The following is a 21,386-nucleotide window of genomic DNA, read 5'->3' as shown; positions in this document are numbered from 1 at the left end:
TCTACGTAAAATAATAATTACAAAATGTATCAAACTCAGATAAATTAATTTGCAGGCACTTTTTAATTCCCAGTCGACAATGTAATGAACTGTCACACATGTACGGCTCTGGTCAGCGCCAAGTAATTGACTTGACTTCATTGTGCGACTATGATCTTCCTCACTTCGGCAGACATTTTTGGCAGCATTTCTCGTACGAAATATGGCAACTCGAGAACAGTTTTTATTTGGGCTTACATGGGAAACAACTCAAATGAATGTTTTATCCAGACGCATACATTTGTCCAAATGTGGCCAAGTAGACGTATTGTGGGTTTCCTTGACGTGGTCTACATTGCTAAAAGAAAAATCTAAGGAAGAGAATCCCTCTGCCACCTTCCACTAGTTTTTTTAATACCGTATTTTCCGCACTATAAGGCGCACCGGATTATTAGCCGCACCTTCTATGAATTACATATTTCATAATTTTGTCCACCAATAAGCCGCCCCGGACTAAAAGCCGCGCCTACGCTGCGCTAAAGTGAATGTCAAAAAAACGCTGCGCTAAAGTGAATGTCAAAAAAACAGTCAGATAGTTCAGTCAAACTTTAATAATATATTGAAAACCAGCGTTCTAACAACTCTGTCCCAAAATGTACGCAAATGTGCAATCACAAACATAGTAAAATTCAAAATGGTGTAGAGCAATAAATAGCAACATAATGTTGCTCGAACGTTAATGTCACAACACACAAAATAAACATAGCGCTCACCTTCTGAAGTTATTCTTCATTCGTAAATCCTTCGAATTCTTCGTCTTCGGTGTCCGAATTGAAAAGTTGCGCAAGCGTGGGATCCAAAAATGGCCGGTTCCGTCTCGTAGAAGTCATCGGGAGTCAGTGTCGCTGTTGTTGTGCAGCAGTTCTGTGAATCCTGCCTTCCGGAAAGCTCGGACCACAGTTGTGACCGAAACTATCTGCCCAGGCATTTACGATCCACTGGCAGATGTTGGCGTATGTCGACCGGCGCTATCTGCCCGTCTTAGTGAAGGTGTGTTCGCCTTCGGAGCTGTGTGAAAAAAGCCACCCGGCCTCTTCGCGTAAACTTCCCTTAACCACTCGCTCATCTTTTCTTCATCCATCCATCCCTTCGAGTTAGCTTTTATGATGACGCCGGCTGGAAAGGTCTCTTTTGGATGGGTGGAAGTTAGCATGGCAAGCTAGAACCACAGTGAAGGATGACTCCTCATTCCCTGTGGTGCGAATATTCACCGTACGTGCTCCCGTTCCACAGTGCAGTTCACAGGAATATCAGTTGCTGTGAAATACGGTAGTAATCCGTGTGCGGATGGAGAGATTGCGTCTTTTTATGATCCGGATCCTTGTCGCGTAGTAGGAGCCATTTTGTGGTCTTTACAGATGTAAACAGGAAATGAAACGTACGGTGATATCCGCGCGTTTTTTCTTCTTCTTCCGGGGGCGGGTGAAGCGCTTCCTGTTCTATGGGGGCGGGTGCTTTCCTTGGCGGTTGCTTGCGTAGAAGAAGAAGCGCTTCCTGTTCTACCGGGAAAAAAGATGGCGGCTGTTTACCGAAGTTGCGAGACCGAAACTTTATGAAAATGAATCGTAATAAAGCGCACCGGGTTATTAGGCGCACTGTCAGCTTTTGAGAAAAATTGTGGTTTTTAGGTGCGCCTTATAGTGCGGAAAATACGGTATATAAATATTGAAAATTCCCTCTTCTCTTCTTCGAGTCTCTTGCCGTCATTTTGGATGTCTGTTGTGATTTTTCTTCCTGGTTCCATGACCCGTCCTATCTTCCCTCTGATTGGCCTAATCTCAACCAATCGTGACTCATCATAGTAAACAACCAACCAATCATGGATGTTTTTATACGTGCAAGCACGTCTTGGAAGGAGGAAGGGGAGGGGTTTAGTAGCCCATGGAGCCATAAGCTGTGTGTTCCCCTTTAAGAAGGTCGGTATGTGGAGTGAGTGACGTGTGTAAGTGAGTGGGCAAGTTAGGAGAGGGAGCGCTAGCATGTTCAGGAGTGTTAATATCATGGTGGATGTCCGGTTGGCTTTGTGGAAAACATAAATAAAGAGTTGTAACAAATCGACGGCCTCGTCATTCCGACCAAAGAGCGGAACTGTAGGGACTCTCTGCCGGGTAAAGTGGAGGGTGTAACGCCCAACAATACATCGGCACTGGAGGGAACGTCTCCCCTGCGCTCCTCGACCACGGTCTGGGAGCCAACAAGCAGGAAAGGTGTAACATGATGTTTCTTGGTGCCTGGTGAGGCTGGATCTTTGAAAATCAGTGCACCCGGTCGCAAAGGTTTTCTTTTTATTAGCCCGTTTACATGGCGTGCAAAACATCTTTCCATCTTCATAAGTGAGCCATTTGCTGAAAAGTGGCTCCTGAAGCCACTTTTCATTGAAGCTTCGCTTCTTGGGTTTATTGCTCGCCATGACGAAAACAATAACACGCGGGAGTCCTAATACCGGAAATGCAGTATTTATGATCAATAAAATTTAAGAAATTGTACCGGAAAGTGCATTACTTTGAAGTCGACCAATAATTAATAATACTAAATAATTTTATCCGGCAAATATAAATAAAACAAAACACTGGTGGAAAGCGATAATCAATGAAAAAAAACAAGCAAACCGGGCGGTAAAAAATCACAGATTTCCGGAAATTCGCATCCTTTCTGATTTCAATGCGTAAAAAGACACAAAAAGTGCGTTAATGCCAACACTATGGATGTTCTTATACTTACTAATGGTCCAACATTTCCTAAAAAAAATCATGTTAAAAAAGCAACTTCAAGCCTTGTTCAGCTGTTAACTGACAAAGTGTTCCTATAGAAATTACTTTTACTGCAAATGAATATCGGCTCCAAATATTGGTTATTGGCCGCATTGACTACTAGTATTTGGCCCTAAAAAAACATAACAGGTGATCTGTAGTCATATTGTATTTTTGATTGATTGATTGACACTTTTATTAGTAGATTGCACAGTGCAATACATATTCCGTACAATTGACCACTAAATGGTAACACCTGAATACGTTTTTCAACTTGTTTAAGTCGATGTTAAGTTGATTCATGATACAGATATATACTATCATCATAATACAGTCATCACATAAGATAATCATCATAGTATATACATTTAATTATTTACATTATTTACAATCCGGGGTGTGGGATGTGGAGGGGGGGGGGTTAGTTTTAGTTGATATCAACACTTCAGTCATCAACAATTGCATCATCAGAGAAATGGACATTGGAACAGTGTAGGTCTGACTTGGTAGGATATGTACAGCAAGTAGTGGACATAGAGAGAGAGATCAGAAAGCATAAGAATAAGTACCTACATTTGATTATTTACATTTGATTATTTACAATCCGGGGAGGTAGGATGTGGAAGGGAGGGTGTTAGTTTAGGGTTGAAGTTGCCTGGAGGTGTTCTTTTAGTGCGGTTTTGAGGAGGATAGAGATGCCCTTTCTTTTACACCTCTTGGGAATGCAATCCATATTGATGTGGCATAGAAAGAGAATGAGTTAAGACCTTTGTTAGATCGGAATCTGGGTTTTACGTGGTTAGTGGAGCTCCCCCTGGTGTTGTGGTTATGGCGGTCATTTACGTTAAGGAAGTAGTTTGACATGTACTTCGGTATCAGGGAGGTGTCGCGGATTTTATAGACGTACTGAGTAACAATGGTTTAGGACTGCAACAAGTAATTTTATTAAAAAAGCTTGGATTTATATTCTGATTATATATATATATATATATATATATATATATATATATATAATAGTGTTCATATTCTGATTCTTATATGCTTCAATTAATTGTTTAATAAGTGTAAATAATAAAAATGGTTCAAGTCTGGACTGCATGCAGTGTCCAGCACTTTAAATACACACAAACATAGTTGCAGAATGCATACACCTGGGGATAGGCTGATTGGCAACACTAAATTGGCCCTAGTGTGTGATTCTGAGTGTGAATGTTGTCTATCTGTCTTGGCCTTGCGATGAGGTGGTACCGTGTCCAGGGTGTACCCTGCCCTGAATAAGCTAGAAATTGGATGGATGGATGAGAGCGGTGGTGTGTGGATGCTGTGATCCGTGTGATGGCAAACAGCTGAGATTTTTTGTTTTAATTTTGATCAATGCTCACATATTAAAAGTGCAATATCAATGTTGATGATGTGCATTTGTTTATAGTAAACATTGGCCTAAAAGTAACACAACAACTGCCTAAAGCAGGCGACTAAAATTGACTTGGAAATGGACTAATGGGACAGACAGAGAGAATGTTCTGTCAGTGTCTGGATGCTTTGTTAATGGTCTGCTGTTGTCATGGAGGCTTTGGCAGAAGTATTGATTGCCTGTTGTCAGAACAAGTTGAATAACTTTGCATGCTTGCACTTGCAGAGTCTTCATGTTGATCTGCAGGGTCGGCCAGATTGCTCTAATAAGGATCCACATTTGCTTAATTTTAGCAGAATAATCTTTTTCTTATTAACGTGCACTTGTTTCGATTTACTTGCATTGTCTTGTTGTGATGCCATCAAACACGAGGTGGAAATCAATGGCAAACCTCTCAGGGGCTGGTAAAGCGGTCTCATGACAGGAAGTAACATTTACATCTGATTACAGGCGATGCTGACTTGTCCGGGTAAATGTTCTCCCATCAGTATTTTACTGTCCTTTGCTTGGTCCATTTTATTGAAAGCAGTACATCAATGGACTTGGCCTCCTGCCATAATATTACATTCACTACAAGGGAGTAGGGCTGTGTTAATATACAAAACCCTAAACCTGTGAAGTTGGCACTTTGTGTAATTTGTAAATAAAAACAGAATACAATGATTTGCAAATCATTTTCAACTTATATTCAATTGAATAGACTGCAAAGACAAGATATTTAATGTTCGAACTGGGAAACCATTTTTTTTTCTCCAAATAATCATTAGCTTAGAATTTAATGGCAGCAACACATTGCAAAAAAGTTGGCACGGGGACATTTTTACCACTATGTTACATGGCCTTTCCTTTTGACAACACTCTGTAAACATTTGGGAACTGAGGAGACCAATTTCTGAAGCTTTTCAGGTGGAATTCTTTCCCATTCTTGCTTGATGTACAGCTTAAGTTGTTCAACAGTCCAGGGTCTCCATTGGGATATTTTAGGCTTCATATTGCGCAACACATTTTTAATGGGAGACAGGTCTGGACTACAGGCAGACTAGTCTAGTACTAGCACTCTTTTATTATGAAGCCACACTGTTGTAACACGTGGCTTGGCATTGTCTTGCTGAAATAAGCAGGGGCGTCCATGATAACGTTGCTTGGATGGCAACTTATGTTGTTCCAAAACCTGTATGTACCTTTCAGCATTAATGGTGCCTTCACATATTGTATGTGTAAGTTACCCATGCCTTGGGCACCAATACACCCCCATACCATCACAGATGTTAGCTTTTGAACTTTGCGCCTAGAACAGTCCGGATGGTTCTTTTCCTCTTTGGTCCGAGGACACGACGTCCACAGTTTCCAAAAACAATTTGAAATGTGGACTCTAGACCCTAGAACACTTTTCCACTTTGCCTTGCTGTTTACGTGCAGTGATTTCTCCAGATTCTCTGAACCTTTGATGATATTACGGACCATAGATGGTGAAATCCCTAGAATTCTTTGCAATAGCTGGTTGAGAAATGTTGTTCTTAAACAATTTGCTCACGCATTTGTTCACAAAGTGGTGACCCTCGCCCCATCCTTCTTTGTGAATGACTGAGCATTTCATGGAAGATGTTTTTATACCCAATCATGGCACCCACCTGTTCCCAATTAACCTGCTCACCTGTGGGATGTTCCAAATAAGTGTTTGATGAGCATTCCTCAACTTTCTCAGTTTTTTTTCTACTAGTGCTAGCTTTTTTGAAACTTGTTGCAGGCATTAAATTCCAAATGAGCTAATATTTGCAAAAAATAACAACAAAGTTTTCCAGTTCGAACGTTAAGTATCTTGTCTTTACAGTCTATTCAATTGAATATAGGTTGAAAAGGATTTGCAAATCATAGTATTCTGTTTTTATTTAGGATTTACACAACGTGCCAACTTCACTGGTTTTGGGTTTTGTAATTCTGCCTTTGCGAATATGAAGTCCCGATGCTTGGCTTTGATCGATACCCATAAACTTTGATATAACATTTTTAGGTTTTTTGTAGTCTGCATTCGCTTACAACTGTTATGTTTTCCCTTGTCAGGGTGAAATGAGGTAACCAAAATACACAACTAACACACCCTCATAACACTCATTAGCAAGTTTACCTAAGTGACAGTCTTCAAATATTGTGTTTATTTAATCAATAAGTGACATTTTTTGATGAATATGAATACAGTTTTAATTGGAAAATAAATTAACTAAAGAATTGCCGTATTTTCCAGACTATAGAGCGCACAAATATATAAGCCGCACCCAGTAAATTTTATGCGGAAAAAATTGTTTCTATATATTAGCCGCACTTGACTATAAGCTGCAGCAGATATATACCGTATTTTTCGGAGTATAAGTCGCACCTGCCGAAAATGCATAATAAAGAAGGAAAAAAACATATATAAATCGCACTGGAGCCTGACCAAACTATGAAAAAAACTGCGACTTATAGTCCGAAAAATACGGTACATTGTGAAATTAGTTATTTACACAGAAATATTTTGTAAATGTTAAATTACATACCTTTTGATTGTTTTCAAACAGTGCCTGTAACGCGGCAGTAAAATGGCTGATCAAACAAAACAGAAGTCTTCGTCATGCACCCACCAACTGCGGAAGCTAGCTCTTCAATCAGCTAAACAGACTCAATAACTCTATGGTGACGTTTTTGGTGAATTTACTGATATATTTCTGAAACTGAAACAATACAAAAAGAATGTCATTGTAAGTTAATAATAACACGGACACATGTAAACGTGTTAGCATATTAGTTGATGCTAACGACGTTAGCTTGATTACATTACAACAGCATGTATAAATAGGCTTAAAAACACTACTATCAAACCTGTGACCATTTAGTAAGTATGAATTGTTTTAATTTAATTGAAAAACTTAGGAACTTTGCTCGGAGTAATGAATGAGGAAACCATATGAGTAGGACGCTATGGACGACGAGGAGACGGAAAGGCACTTGTGTTTGCGGTTCAGAAGGAAATACTGTAGACGTTCAACCTACAGCCCCTGCAGTAAGCAAACTCATCCAGAAGATGGCGCCATAGCACAAACAATAACACAACTTTTCACTGTCTCTGTCGGTGTTTTATGAAAACTAGTTTTGGAAACATTATGGCCTTTAGCGAAGAAAAATCCATAAATTAGCCGCGCCGTTTTATAAACCGTAGGATTCAAAGCGTTAGTAAAAAAAAGTAACGGCTTATAGTCCGGATAATATAGTATGTGTCACATTATTTTAAGCTCCATGACTATTCATTATGTTTGTTTTCTCTTCATGGTACAGGAGGCTAGCCCAGGATGAACGGCGACTCAGGTGCCGGCGTGGTGACGGCCCACCCTCCCGCCACCGCCCCTCACAAGGAGCGCTACTTTGACCGTGTAGACGAGAGCAGCCCCGAGTACCAGCGCGAGAGGAACATGGCGCCCGACCTGCGGCAGGATTTCAACATGATGGAACAGAAGAAAAGGGTCTCCATGATACTGCAGAGCCCGGTCAGTGGGAGCTTTGTATGTTATTTGAAGGTTTACTTCAAGGTCGTTGTAATTTCATAACAATTTCTTTCATAGGAAATACTGAAAAGAGAATTAATTAATTCCAAGCTCCAACTGTCACTATCATAACACTTTTATTAACTGTACAGATATTTTTTTACTACCATTTACCATTAATCGCCATACAAATGTAATAAGAAGTTAACCACTGTATAATGCAACTACAGTTCAAGACAATCAATTAAAAGGGTTCATAGTTTAAAGTTGAAGAAAATAGGACGTTGTTTGTAGAGAGACTGGCACCGAGTGCTGTCTTATACCTATTATTGGCAAAAAATTAAGGCAATGTGATGAAAGGCTGCAAAGATTAAATTGATTAGAAAAAAGCTTTGGTTAGCATCACATTTCTTTGTGAACTGAATTATATTTAGGTAGTGCTTTTTCTTTAGAGACTCAAAGGACTTAACATAGGGAAACCCACTATCTACATATTTAAGCGACATTTAAACCAGTGTGGGGTACACTGGGAGCAGGTGGGTATATTGGATGGCGGAAGCGTGGCACGACCACTCATGCCTTCACAATTGCGTATATAAAAACAATTATAAGCTAAATGACACAATTGTAGAGTTGATGTAAAGATGCTTGCTAAGCTGAAGTCACACAGTATGATGGTTTAAACGCCAAGTTTTGTTTGACGTTTGAGGTATATTTTTCCTTAAAGGAGAATTGCACTTTTTGGGAATTTTGCATATTGTTCACAATCCTTATAAGAGACAAGAAGACACAAGTTTTTTTTTAGTTTTTTTTATGCATTTTAATTTGTAATGATCCGCTCGTTCCAGGTGTCTAGCAATGTAGCTAATGGAAACAATGCATTCTGACTCTAAATCACTTTAAAAATGCATCCAAACCCTGCCAACAATACCTGCGCTCGGGATCTTTCTGTGTGGAGTTTGCATGTTCTCCCTGTGACTGCGTGGGTTCCCTCCGGGTACTCCGGCTTCCTCCCACCTCCAAAGACATGCACCTGAGGATAGATTGATTGGCAACACTAAATTGGCCCTAGTGTGTGAATGTGAGTGTGAATGTTGTCTGTCTATCTGTGTTGGCCCTGCGATGATGTGGCGACTTGTCCAGGGTGTACACCGCCTTCCGCCCGAATGCAGCTGAGATAAATGGTAAATGGGTTATACTTGTATAGCGCTTTTGTACCTTTTTAAGGAACTCAAAGCACTTTGACACTATTTCCACATTCACCCATTCACACACTGATAGGCTCCAGCACCCCCCCGCGACCCTGGAAGGGACAAGCGGTAGAAAATGGATAGATGGATGGATATTGAAATCACGATGAATTACACGATTATTCATTATTTTGAAAACATGAGTATTTATTGTACCACCAAAACTCCACTTTAAATATAGTTTGGATTAGGGCTGGACGATATATCGATATACTCGATATATCGCGGGTTTGTCTCTGTGCGATATAGAAAATGACTATATCGTGATATCGTGTATACGTTCTCACGCTGTTGCTTTTAGCTGCGGGGCATTAAACTGCATGCGTTTCTCACTCTTTCCTGTCTCTCCTTCTCACAGACACTTAAAACAAGCGCACCCTTCTTACATACGTCACATACTGTCACGTGAGCAACGTCACACGCTCCCGTGGAGCAGACAAATATCCACATGGTAACGTGAAGCCAACAGCTAACAGTGTGGTTTGAGTGGTTATACGAGAGAAAGAAGGTGCGAATCTGGTAACAAATGAAGGAATAATTAATTCCCAAGAAAAACAGTACTGGGTCCATCGTCTGACGGTGGTTTGGCTTCAAGCGAGAATATGTCAACATCTCCGTTCGGTGCCACACCAACTACATGCCGAAGCTACTATTTCCACATCAACACCATAGGACATATACTATTTGATATGCAGCTCATTTTTATGTGACACGTATTAAAATATCTTGTGTGACATTATGCACAAAAGTGCACTTTATTTGTTTTAAAATGCCTCTGACAATCTTGCACTTTCTGTTTTGGAAATGACATGAATGTTTGTGCCACTGCTTAATAACTGCTTAATAAATACACTTTTGGTCAATTGACTTAGTTGTGATTTCCCTCTCTGCATGAAAGTTTAAAATGAGCATATATTAATGCAGTATGAACAAGAATGTTTTAATGTAGACACATCATACTGCTGTTATTATATGCATCAAGTGTTCATTCAAGGCTAAGGCAAAATATTGAGATATATATCGTGTATCGCGATATGGCCTAAAAATATCGAGATATTTAAAAAAGGCCATATCGCCCAGCCCTAGTTTGGATACAAATTAGTAACAAACCACAACAAGTACAATAATAGTAATTACAATAAATGGAAATAACAATAACCATATAAAAACAATGCAATTCTGTTATGTTTACCTTTTTTTTTAATTCCATATTTGACCTTTTACACTTATTTTACCATTACAAAAATTAATAAACATTTTATAAAATGTTTATTAATTAAATGCAAAATCTCTCATGTATTGGTGCAATACATCTTTGGACAATTTAGACCAGTAATTTAGGTCAGAGCATAATAATTGTGAAAATGTATCAATAAGTGTTTTAAGTACATTATGCTTGTGTAAGGTACTTTTTTAAAACCGTTTATTTGTTAGCACAGTCAGACCAGATGTGGCACACCAAGCTATTATTAACAAAATGCTATGTCTCATGAGTGTTTATTAAAGTAGTAAACATTGTGAAATGAAAAAAAAAATCAAGTAATGTAAAAAAACCCACAGTGTTTACTTTGTGATATTAATATAAAACACAAAGCAGTTTGGCTAATGAAGATTAAGTCTAATAAACAAGCTTTGTTCTTCTCCAACACCATGTGGTTCAATGGAACAGTTTGGCCAACAAAAATAAACAGCAGTGACACCCTTCACATCTAATACACAATCTTTGTTGCTCACGGACAACAGCTTGCGTTCAATTCGATAAGATGACAAACATTTGAGCTAGTATTGATGTTATTGGAACACTGACAAAGTTAGCAGTTAAATAAAGGACAAGAGAGCATCCCAGTAAACAAACCCAAATACTTTTTAAACAAGTCGTGGCAACGTTTCTGACACAATGCCTGCTGCATGGTAACTCTGTCACAGCAGAGTTCAAAATGAAACTGCAGCATCAAATATTTTTCTCCTCCAAGATATACTTTGTGTGGGACAAATGTGTCTGTCCCATTCTGTCCACACCTGTCATCTAATAACAGCGGTGCGCTCTGAACGCAAGCCTAGACTCCACGGAAGTAAAAGCGATTGAAACGAATCAATCGGCTGCGTTTACTGGGAGGGAACATCTCCAGAGCAAATTTCTCGAGCAAAGTCTGCATAGTTGCCGCCATTTTTTCTAGAGTCTAACGGCGCTAGTGCGCATGCGCCATTAGACTGTGTCGCTTACGTTTTCAGGAAGTAAGCAGTGTTGCCTAAAATGCATTGATAAATGAGGGTTTTTCGGTAATTAAATATTTAAACGGTAATACTAACCGTCTGGTATTTGGTATTTTACTGTTACATTCCTAATATATACAGTACAGGCCAAAAGTTTGGACGCACCTTCTCATTCAATGCGTTTTCTTTATTTTCATGACTACCGGTATTTACATTGTAGATTGTCACTGAAGGCATCAAAACTATGAATGAACACGTGGAGTTATGTACTTAACAAAAAAAAGTGAAATAACTGAAAGCGTGTTTTATATTCTAGTTTCTTCAAAATAGCCACCCTTTGCTCTGATTACTGCTTTGCACACTCTTGGCATTCTCTCGATGAGCTTCAAGAGGTAGTCATCTGAAATGGTTTTCACTTCACAGGCGTGCGCGTGTGTGTATATATAAAATACAACATAGTTGACGCATGGGTACACCAGGGATCTTGAGCTCGAAAAGGTTGGTGACCGCTGACACATTATATATACGGTACTTGCAGTGTGTATATAAAACGTTTGATGGAGGGTTTTGAAGTTTTTTTTAGAGGGCTTTGAGGGCTACAACGGCTACTCCCATTAGCCGCATCTTTCAAGCGTTTTCTTCATCTTTAGCATCTTAAAAAAAAAAAAGGCGGGTGTTCTCGTCTCTCATAATGATTGTGAACGGTGGACAAAATTCCCAAAAAAGTGCAGTTCCTCTTTAGACTTCAAAATGTATGCCTTTTTGAACAATGAGGCGTAATAATTTTGTTTTGTTTTATTGTTTCAAGTGTGCTTTTCTAAAAAGATAGCATTTCATTTTTTTGCAAGACGAGTTTGAAGAAATAAACATGAAATGCTTTGTATGATGCATTATTGATAATAGTTGTTTAAACATTAAATAGTTTATCTTTTTTATTTTTTTTCAGTGTGGCCTTTTCATTCCCTCCTAATATTCATATGCGGGCCATGTTTCATTTATTTTACCAATACCCAAATAAAAACAGACTGCTGGCCACAAATGACCCGGGGCTGAACTTTGGACTGAAAATCATTTTAAAGCCAAAGTGTTTATGCCAGCGTGAAAAGCGACAGCCTTCCAAATAATCACATGTTAGCTCCACTTTATTCCTCAACAGCAGTGTGACTCTGACAAACTGTTCAACACAAATGCACCATTGTTGCCATTATTTTGATAAGTCTATTGTATGCGTGGAAAAACCATGCTAGTATATCTAAGAAGAACATTATAATTTGACAGCAATGCGCTCATGAAAGGGCTTTTAGGAACAACCTGTTTTCATTTATTTATTATTATTTCTGGTTTTACAAAATGAGTGGTTTTATGTTGTAGGCGTTCTGCGATGAGCTGGAGACAATGATCCAGGATCAGCTGAAAAAGGGCAAGACGCCCACAAGCCTGTTGGCCCTGCAGCAGATTGCTGACTTCATGACTACCAGCATGCCTTCCATGTATCCCGCCGCACCACAGGGAGGAATGGCGGCGCTCAACATGAGTAAGGGGATGGAGAATGAATGAACATGTGGCATGCCACAGTTTTCTGTATCTGTATGTACACCATCTGCACACTGACACCTCTTCTTTTCTCCTCTCAGGTTTGGGGATGGTGACTCCGGTGAATGATTTGCGTGGTTCTGACTCCATTTCGTATGACAAAGGTGAGAAGATGCTTCGCTGCAAACTGGCGGCGTTCTACCGACTCACCGACTTATTTGGCTGGTCGCAGCTTATCTACAACCATCTCACAGTAAGATAATTCATAGGAAAAACCTTGATTGCTTCTGCTCAGTTTGAGCTAGGTTCCTTATATTCTTACTTCCTGTCTTCCAGGTTAGGGTGAACTCAGACCAGGACAGCTTCCTTATTGTGCCTTTTGGGCTCCTGTACAGTGAAGTCACCGCTTCCAGCCTGGTATGAATCGGTCCTGATTTCTTGTTATGGATGTTTTTGTTTTCCCGCTCACTAAATACCTTTTTTTGCCCTCCAGGTGAAGATAGACCATCAAGGTGAGATTGTGGACCGGGGAAGCACCAACCTTGGCGTTAACCAGGCCGGCTTCAACCTTCACTCTGCCATCTATGCCTCACGGCCTGACGTCAAGTGCATTGTCCATATACACACGTCTGCAGGGGCAGCCGTACGTATCAACAACTATGCCTTTTATACCTGATTTAGGAGAAATTAATTAAGAAAGTTAGTTTCGTCCATCATTAAATCCCTTGTTTAAAGATAAGAATCATTAATGCACAAAATAAAGTAACTATAGCCTGTCCACATATTAACATGGCCTGGTATCTAAAAAAAAAAACCTACCTGGAAGGTACCAAATGTTATTTTCATGCTTACTTCAGCAACTTTGGAAACCTCGCTCCATCGTTTTTCACCAGTATTAAAGTTAAAGTCCCAACGATAGTCACACACACACTAGGTGTGGTGATATTATCCTGCATATGACCCATCCCCATGTTCACCCCCTGGGAGGTGAGGGAAGCAGTGAGCAGCAGCGGTGGCCGCGCTCGGGAATCATTTGGTGATTTAACCCCCAATTCCAACCCTTGATGCTGAGTGCCAAGCAAGGAGGCAATGGGTCCCATTTTTATAGTCTTTGGTATGACTCGACATTCCAGCCTCAGGGTGTACACTCTAACCACAAGGCCACTGAGCAGGTAACAGGTGTATGTTGTAAATATATGCTGTACTGTACTGCATTTATGGTACACTTAAAAAAACGTTTTGGTTTAAATTGCTCCTTATTATGGTTGCTTCAAAGTAATGGAGTACAATATGTTGTCATTGTTTTAAAGGGGCCCTTTTATGCAAAACGTTTCTGACCTATCGGTACCTGCTCTTGCCTTCTTTCATACTTCGGAGAAACGAGACGATTTTTCCAACGTTTTTCCAATTGGTGACGTCAGCGGATATCTCCATTTGTGGTAGAAATTTACCCAAAGAGGTCTGCATGGGTCCGCCATTGTAGTCCGACATTGTACTCAATAAAGTAAAAGTTAAAGTACCAATGATTGTCACACACACACTAGGTGTGGTGATATTTGTCCTCTGCATTTGACCCATCCTCTTGTTCACTCCCTGGAAGGTGAGGGGAGCAGTGGGCAGCAGCGGTGGCCGCACCCGGTAATCATTTTTGGTGATTTAACCCCCAATTCCAACCCTTGATGCTGAGTGCCAAGCAGGGAGGTAATGGGTCCCATTTTTATAGTCTTTGGTATGACTCGGCTGGGGTTTGAACTCACGACCTACCGATCTCAGGGCAGACACTCTAATAAGGTCATTATTTTTTGCTATCCTCTTGTTGTTGGAAAGACTGGCTTGTACGTGGAATTGCATCCTCTGATGTTGTCATTTTTGATACGAAGTAGCATATAGTTCGGACCTGAATCTGTCAGTAGACGCGCTATGGAAGTGCTAAAAACTTCAACAAAGATGTCGGACATAAGACTAATTCGAAGTGAAAGCATGTAAATAACACTGACCTCGAAATGGTGCATCTTGAAGAGACCCTCAGAAAGCCGCTTGAAAATAGTCAGTTAAACATAATCTATGCAAAATGTTGACCACAATGAAGTGTTATAAATGTAGAAAAAAATCATAATATGACCCCTTTTAAGACTTAAAGGGGAACTGCACTTTTTTCGTATACATCCACTATTAGGAACAAGAACACACGCACGTCCTTTTTTTTTTTTTTTTTTTTAAAGATTCTGTAGATGATAAACCCTTGCAAGATGCAGCTAATGGGAGACACAATTGTAGGCTTCAAAGCTCTCATAAACAACTTCAAACCCCTCCATCAATGTTTTACATGCACACTGCAAGTCTCTATATAATGTATTTACACACACATTCATAACAATATGTAGAATATTGACCATATTTTGGTAATTTTATGCATTACTGTAAGTTATTTCCTCAGCACATTTATTTCTGTTTCCACAGCAATGCATTTCCGACTTCCGGCAACAAATGTGTGTTCCTACTTCCGGACACAAACGCGTGCGTGTTCTAATCATGGCAGACTTTGTAACAGATAACAAAGACAACTATTTTTGGACAAATGAGGATTCACAGCCTTATCTTTTTGAACCTGAATATACGGAGGATGAACTGCTGCTTATAGAAGCGAGCACAAACAGATGGTGACATGTTGGAGCAGACGGAAACTGAGCGAGTGAGGTTGGCGCTGAAAAACTGTGGAACTTGGATCCAATTTATGCCGACATAAATGGCGCGCTTACCCAAACTAAACCGGAAAAAATGTCCCCGGCCAGCTGGACCAGACACAGAACTGTCTATAAAGTGAATCATTTAAATATTGATTATGATACATGCAGCACATCATGTTTGTTATTACAACTACATACACTGTCGATGTACAAACAAAACATGATACAGTACAGATTGTTGTCCATTCGCATTGTGTTGTGTTTTACGAACTCAAAAGCCATTGAGCTGTTGTCGCAGAAGCTAGCTTATGGCTAATGCCGTAGCATGCCGTCGCAAAATGATGAGTTACTACGCTACAAAAAGAGTTCCTTAGTGTTTGCTCTTACAATAACAATGTTGCTACAGCTTGGTTATTATTCAGATTACGAAACGTAAATGTATTGTTGGCGGTTTTTGGATGCATTTTCAAAGTGATTTAGAGGCAGAATGGATTGATCCCATTAGTTACATTGCTAGCCACCTAGGACAAGCAGATTATTACAAATTAAAATGCAAAAAAACAAAACCTTAGTTTTTCTTGTCTCTCATAAGTATTGTGAACAAAAAGCAGAATTCCAAAAAAACACTTCCCCTTTAAAAGGCCCCTCTAATACTGACAACATTGACACTTTTATTATATTTCTTGATCTAAAAATGTCCCCCAAAATAGTCACGCTTGTTTTCTAACAAGTTACAGCCCATTTTGGAACACTCACTTTTAGCTCCAAATTTTGGGTGGGCTTGCATCAGCCTGCTGACGTCACAAGCAGTAGCCCAGAGGCAATTTGGCATTTAATTTGATCCTGCAAGTGTGGAATAAGGTTGTAAACTGGGAGCTGCAAAAACCACATTGGAGCTTTTTGTTCCTCAGTAAGCACTTAATGTCCTTGAATTTTTTGACGGTAGGTGTCGGCCATGAAATGTGGCCTGTTGCCCATCTCCCCCGAGGCGTTGTCTGTTGGCGAGGTGGCCTACCATGACTACCAGGGCATACTGGTGGATGACGAAGAAAATGCACTTATCCAGAAAAATATAGGTCCGAAAAGCAAGGTACTAACTCATTGTGTATATGTGTGAGAGACACGTCTTCTTCATGTGGTCAAATATTGATTCCCAATTCCTGATCCTTCTATGGTGCTTCCAAGGTGCTCATCTTGAGGAACCACGGCTTGGTATCAGTGGGTGAAACAGTCGAGGAAGCCTACTATTACATCCACAACCTGGTCACTGCCTGTGAGATTCAGGTAAGGGAAACAGATTGGCACTGATGGTATTGAATACAGTGGTACCTCAACTTAAAAGAGCCCCAACTCCAGAGTGTTGTAAGACAAGAGCGGTCTCTCAGCTCATTTTGAAGTTGCAAGCAAAAATTTGACTTACAAGCATCCCCACCATTCGTTGGCATAGCAAATCCCACAGGGAACCCTGTAAAAGCTGACCAAAACATCTGGTCTTACTCGCTAGCATTAGTTTATGGCTAAAGATTGACATAACTTTGTTTTACAACCATGGAAAAGGAAGAAAAGTGTGAAGGACAGTGCTGAGAAGAAGTGGATTATATTTATTGGATTAAAAAAAAGATAAAAAACATGATGAGCGTGCTGCCAACTTGGCAAAGCAAATTGAGTGTATCATTGCCAGTCTGCACCATACTGAAGCAGAATGAATCTAATGCCAGCCAAAAATGATAAAATAGTATCTAAGTGGCACACATTTATCCATGAAAATATGGAAAAGCTGCTGATGTGTTTATATTGTATTGTTTTTATAGAATTTTTATTTTCTAAAAGTTTGTTTTCCTTTGGGGACGACATTGATTTGAGATACAAGTGTTTTGAGTTAAAAGCTCCATCACAGAACCAATTAAGCTTGTAAGTTGAGGTACGACTGTAAATGCATCCTCAGTGAATAACTGTAGATACTTCGACATTGGAAAGTATTAATACATCTAATGTTGATACATCAATACTGTATCATTACAGGTAACAATGGCATACATTGCAATCAATATTTTGTCCATCTGTTATTGATTACCCACTTAAAAATCCAGTGCAGTGGAATATGTATCTCATCTATCTTGTATTCTACGTCTCCAGGTGCGAACACTGGCCAGCGCTGGAGGACCAGATAATTTGATCATGCTCGACCCGGGGAAGTACAAGTCTCGTCCACGCATTCCTGAGCCTCCCGGCGAAGGCTCCCCTGCGCAGCCCAAGTGGCAAGTCGGGGAGCAAGAGTTTGAGGCTCTAATGAGAATGCTCGACAACCTGGTACGTATACCTTTTTTTAGGTTTAAAGGCGCTGAACACCACACTGGCCCAAGTATACGCTGACCCTAATCATGTTTTCAATGTCAGTGAAATAACAAAGTTTGGTTTGGTATGTGTGAGTGACAGGAAGAAAAGCTTTAACTTGCTCGGGGAGAAGTTGCCTGTCTTTTTCAGATTCTGTTCTATTGGGGAAATTATTGAAATTATTTGGGTCAGTGTCGATTTTGCTGCATCAACCACTGACAAACATCATCTAAAGCTGTGGCTCCGCCCCTTTCACCTCTTCAGGGCTACAGGACCGGCTACCCTTACCGCTGTCCAGCACTGCGGGACAAAGGTAAAAAGTACAGTGACGTGGAGAATGCTCACTCCACCCACGCTGGTTATACTTACGGGGAGGACAGCGACTCGGGCGCGCGCTCCCCACTGAAACACAGCTTCCAGCGCGGCCAGCCAGACAAGACCCGCTGGCTCAATGCCGGCGCCCGGCCCGACGATCCCTACGAAGACGGGCCCGACGGTGGCAGCCCCAAGTCGAAGCCTAAGGTGTGGACGAACATAACACACGATCACGTCAAACCCTTGCTGCAGTCTCTCTCGTCCGGTGTCTGCGTGCCAAGCTGTATAACCAACTGCTTGGTCTGTGCCTACCTTATTGTTCATAGTATACATATTTATAGCTACTTGTTGGCGGCAGGTGGTTGGCCTCTTGAGCCACGGGTCTACCAGGAGAAAATCCCCATTTATTGCAAGATGGAAACCATTGCATAACAGTACATAAAACATTTATCCCACTTAATTTCAAATTTTCTTTAATCCGTATTGAACTGAATATCTCCTAATTATTACAAAAATGGTGTGTGTAGATATATATATATATATATGTGTGTGTGTGTGTGTCAGAGTGTACATTAAATGTCCCCTTGTCTGATTACAATCAGTATAATGGATTTGATTTTTTCAGTTTTGACATAATTTGGCTTGCAAACATAATTAAGGCTCCTTAAAGATATTCTAAAACATATATTTTTTTGCAATAGTGCCACTTTCCCCCCAAATTGTTGAATTTTAATGTACTTGTTTACTTTATTGACGTATTTTACTTATTTAATTTCAGTATTCTAGAATGAATCCTCTTTTCCTCAATTTGTTTCTTTTTTGAAACCATTTTTTTGTTATTGTTCTTTTTCGGGAAGTGTCTTTTTCCGTCTTCAGATTGGTTCTAATGGAACATAGGGTTTATATCGGGTGTGTATTGGAGACGCATGTGCACCTGGCAGCTATATCATAATTCAGTTGTTTGTAAAACTCCAAATTAATTAATAACTAACATTTATTTATGAAAATGAGTTGGCAAAGTTGCTAATTTCGTGCCAGAGCCTGTTATTTCTCAACCTAGAATAAATACATGAACACAATCAGGCAATAAAAATGTACATATCTTGTTTTAGAACCTTTTAATAGGGTAATGCATCATTATTATTTCTTCATTATCTTTATACATATGGGCACTCTGTGGCTAGATAGTGATTTTTCCTCTCCCGGTCCTCCGATGTCTCCTGATGGCCGACCAGCTGCCCGCAGCATGCCCCACTGCATGTCTAGTAGTGAAATGCATTGTTGGTGTGGATGTTTTTCCCAGAAGAGCGAGCAGCAGGGGTGTGGCACAAATCCTCCAGCGGTGCTCACCACTCTGCAACACACTTCTTTTAACTCTCTTTTTTCCCCTGGCTTGGTTATTTAAAGGCTAAATTGCTTGCATACTTGTGGAGGGTTACACTTCTAATTACTATAAAAATGTTTTTGCATCTAAAGACCGATTTAAGCCGCTTGAAATTATCATTTGCAATTAAATTTGTTTTTGGTGGCAATTTCCTCCACTTATGCTGTTTTTGCTTTTTGAAATATCTATTTTTTTACACAAGCATGATTGGCAGAAAAAAAAAAAGGAAAAAAAATTGACCTGACCAATTATTATCTCCTGTTGGAAAAGTAGGAGATGTTGTGTTGTGAGGCTCTTTCTCAGTGAGTATGTCATCATTTATACATGTTCATCTCCATGCTCAACCAAACCTGACCCCAGCTTCCTACGCCCCAAAACCCCACATTCAGTGCCAGAGTCAATGCAAGTCATGAGCAAAAGGAAATGAATCATTCTTGCATGGAAGCTGGATTTCTATCTTCACCTGCTGCTCATTCTTCATCTTTCTGTTTAAATGAATCCAGTTGTATGGAAGCAACACTGAGCATTACCAGTTTGACTGTGGCTCTGGTGATGCCGGCTCATCCCTCACTGCCATCCTTGCTTCGGAAGCCTCACTCACCTCACACTTCCTCACCCCATCACTCTTTCTGTCCTCGCCTCAAGCTCTTGCTTTGTGTTTGAGTATTAATTTCAAAAAGACGTCAGATGATGCATCAATGTTCTCATGGGTTGTTACGATACACTGTACAAACTAATATGTATTACTAATTATTACTAAGGTCTTTATTTACCTAAACTGCAAAGAGGACGTTAATTGGAAGCAGGTGCTAATTGGAGAGACTTTATTGCACAACACAGCAGCAACACAACCAGTTGTGATAGCGGTAATGAGCAAACTGCGAAGCCCGCATTAATATCGCTGATAAGTTCACTGAAAACAGTGTGTCAGATGTAACACAACTACGTTTCACTCGTGACACTTCTTGCAGCTACTGCCATCTGCCAACATTGCTGTTAATGTCGCTAATTAGACCCATTTGCTTTTAAAGACCACACACTTGGCGTCAATTGGAGCAATTATAGTTCAGTGCTTTGAAGAAAATACATAATTATATTGTGTATTTTTGTGAAGTACTTAGTCGGGTTCTCGGAAGTAACGTTATCCGTTGAAGAAATTACTTTGAGGAACTTAACTGGCCTAACCCATGATTTTCACAAGGCGTCTGTTAGACTTAAATCCTTCATTTGTACAAATGCATTAGAGCAGGGGTGGTAAACTTTATTTTATCGAGGGCCATGTTGCAATTATGGCTGCCCTCAGAGGGCTGCTTGTAACCGTGAATATAACGTATATAATATAACGTGTAATAGCCTTGTTGTGCAGTTTGCATGGGCAACTATTTTTTTATTATATTTTTTACAAATTGACCAGTGTGCTTTGAAATTGTAAGTCAAGGTGACAAGCAGATTTTTTAGGTATCTTTATTTATTTTTGATAGCCCCAGTCCCCTAAATAAATGCTTGGCACATCTGGTTGCATGTTCAGATAATATTAAATTGTAGAACATTTGAATGCAGTACATTTTATGTTAAAATTGAAAGAACAAACATATTTTGCCAGAAAGTGCTTTTATTATTTCCAGCTTTTCGCAAGCCCCATAAAATGCCGTGGCGCGCAGCCCCCGGGGTTGGAGTTTGACATCTGCGCATTACAGGACAGAAAATTTTTTTTTTTTCTTCTTCTCCTCATATACGGTAAATAACTATCCAGAATACTACATACTGTGTCATACAGCAGCGCAACTGTAAACTTCAGCTTTATAGATGCTTTGTAGGGGTTGTGAGGTGGTGTAATGACATCTATTGTGACACACGCCACAGGTATTGTTAGTCATAGTCGAGGTAAATGTGTCAATAATTTGGGTATGGTGTTTTTTTTTTTTCAAGTGGCAAATACATAGGATACCTT

The 21,386-nt window shown here is 40.0% G+C and overlaps 1 protein-coding gene across 11 annotated transcripts in view; it reads left to right on the top strand.

Moving 5' to 3' along the window:
• Positions 1-21,386, top strand: part of add1 (adducin 1 (alpha)) — a 64,681-nt gene that overhangs the window by 23,070 nt on the left and 20,225 nt on the right. For 9 of the 11 annotated variants that reach the window (XR_009811426.2, XR_009811424.2, XR_009811425.2 and 6 more), the window contains exons 2-10: positions 7,513-7,721; positions 12,554-12,716; positions 12,817-12,968; positions 13,052-13,132; positions 13,209-13,358; positions 16,349-16,492; positions 16,588-16,686; positions 17,539-17,712; positions 18,001-18,351. Coding sequence is in view for 8 of the 11 variants with exons in the window: in XM_061927062.1 (XP_061783046.1) it covers positions 7,527-7,721; positions 12,554-12,716; positions 12,817-12,968; positions 13,052-13,132; positions 13,209-13,358; positions 16,349-16,492; positions 16,588-16,686; positions 17,539-17,712; positions 18,001-18,351 (1,509 nt within the window). In the remaining 3 variants the exon portion in view is untranslated. The remainder of the gene's footprint in view (positions 1-7,512; positions 7,722-12,553; positions 12,717-12,816; positions 12,969-13,051; positions 13,133-13,208; positions 13,359-16,348; positions 16,493-16,587; positions 16,687-17,538; positions 17,713-18,000; positions 18,352-21,386) is intronic. The other 2 variants (XM_061927061.1, XM_061927067.1) reach the window with 1 other exon arrangement.

The sequence above is a fragment of the Nerophis lumbriciformis genome, linkage group LG32 (genome assembly GCF_033978685.3).
Source record: "Nerophis lumbriciformis linkage group LG32, RoL_Nlum_v2.1, whole genome shotgun sequence".
Lineage (NCBI taxonomy): Eukaryota > Metazoa > Chordata > Actinopteri > Syngnathiformes > Syngnathidae > Nerophis > Nerophis lumbriciformis.
This window is presented reverse-complemented; position numbering and strand designations above follow the sequence as displayed.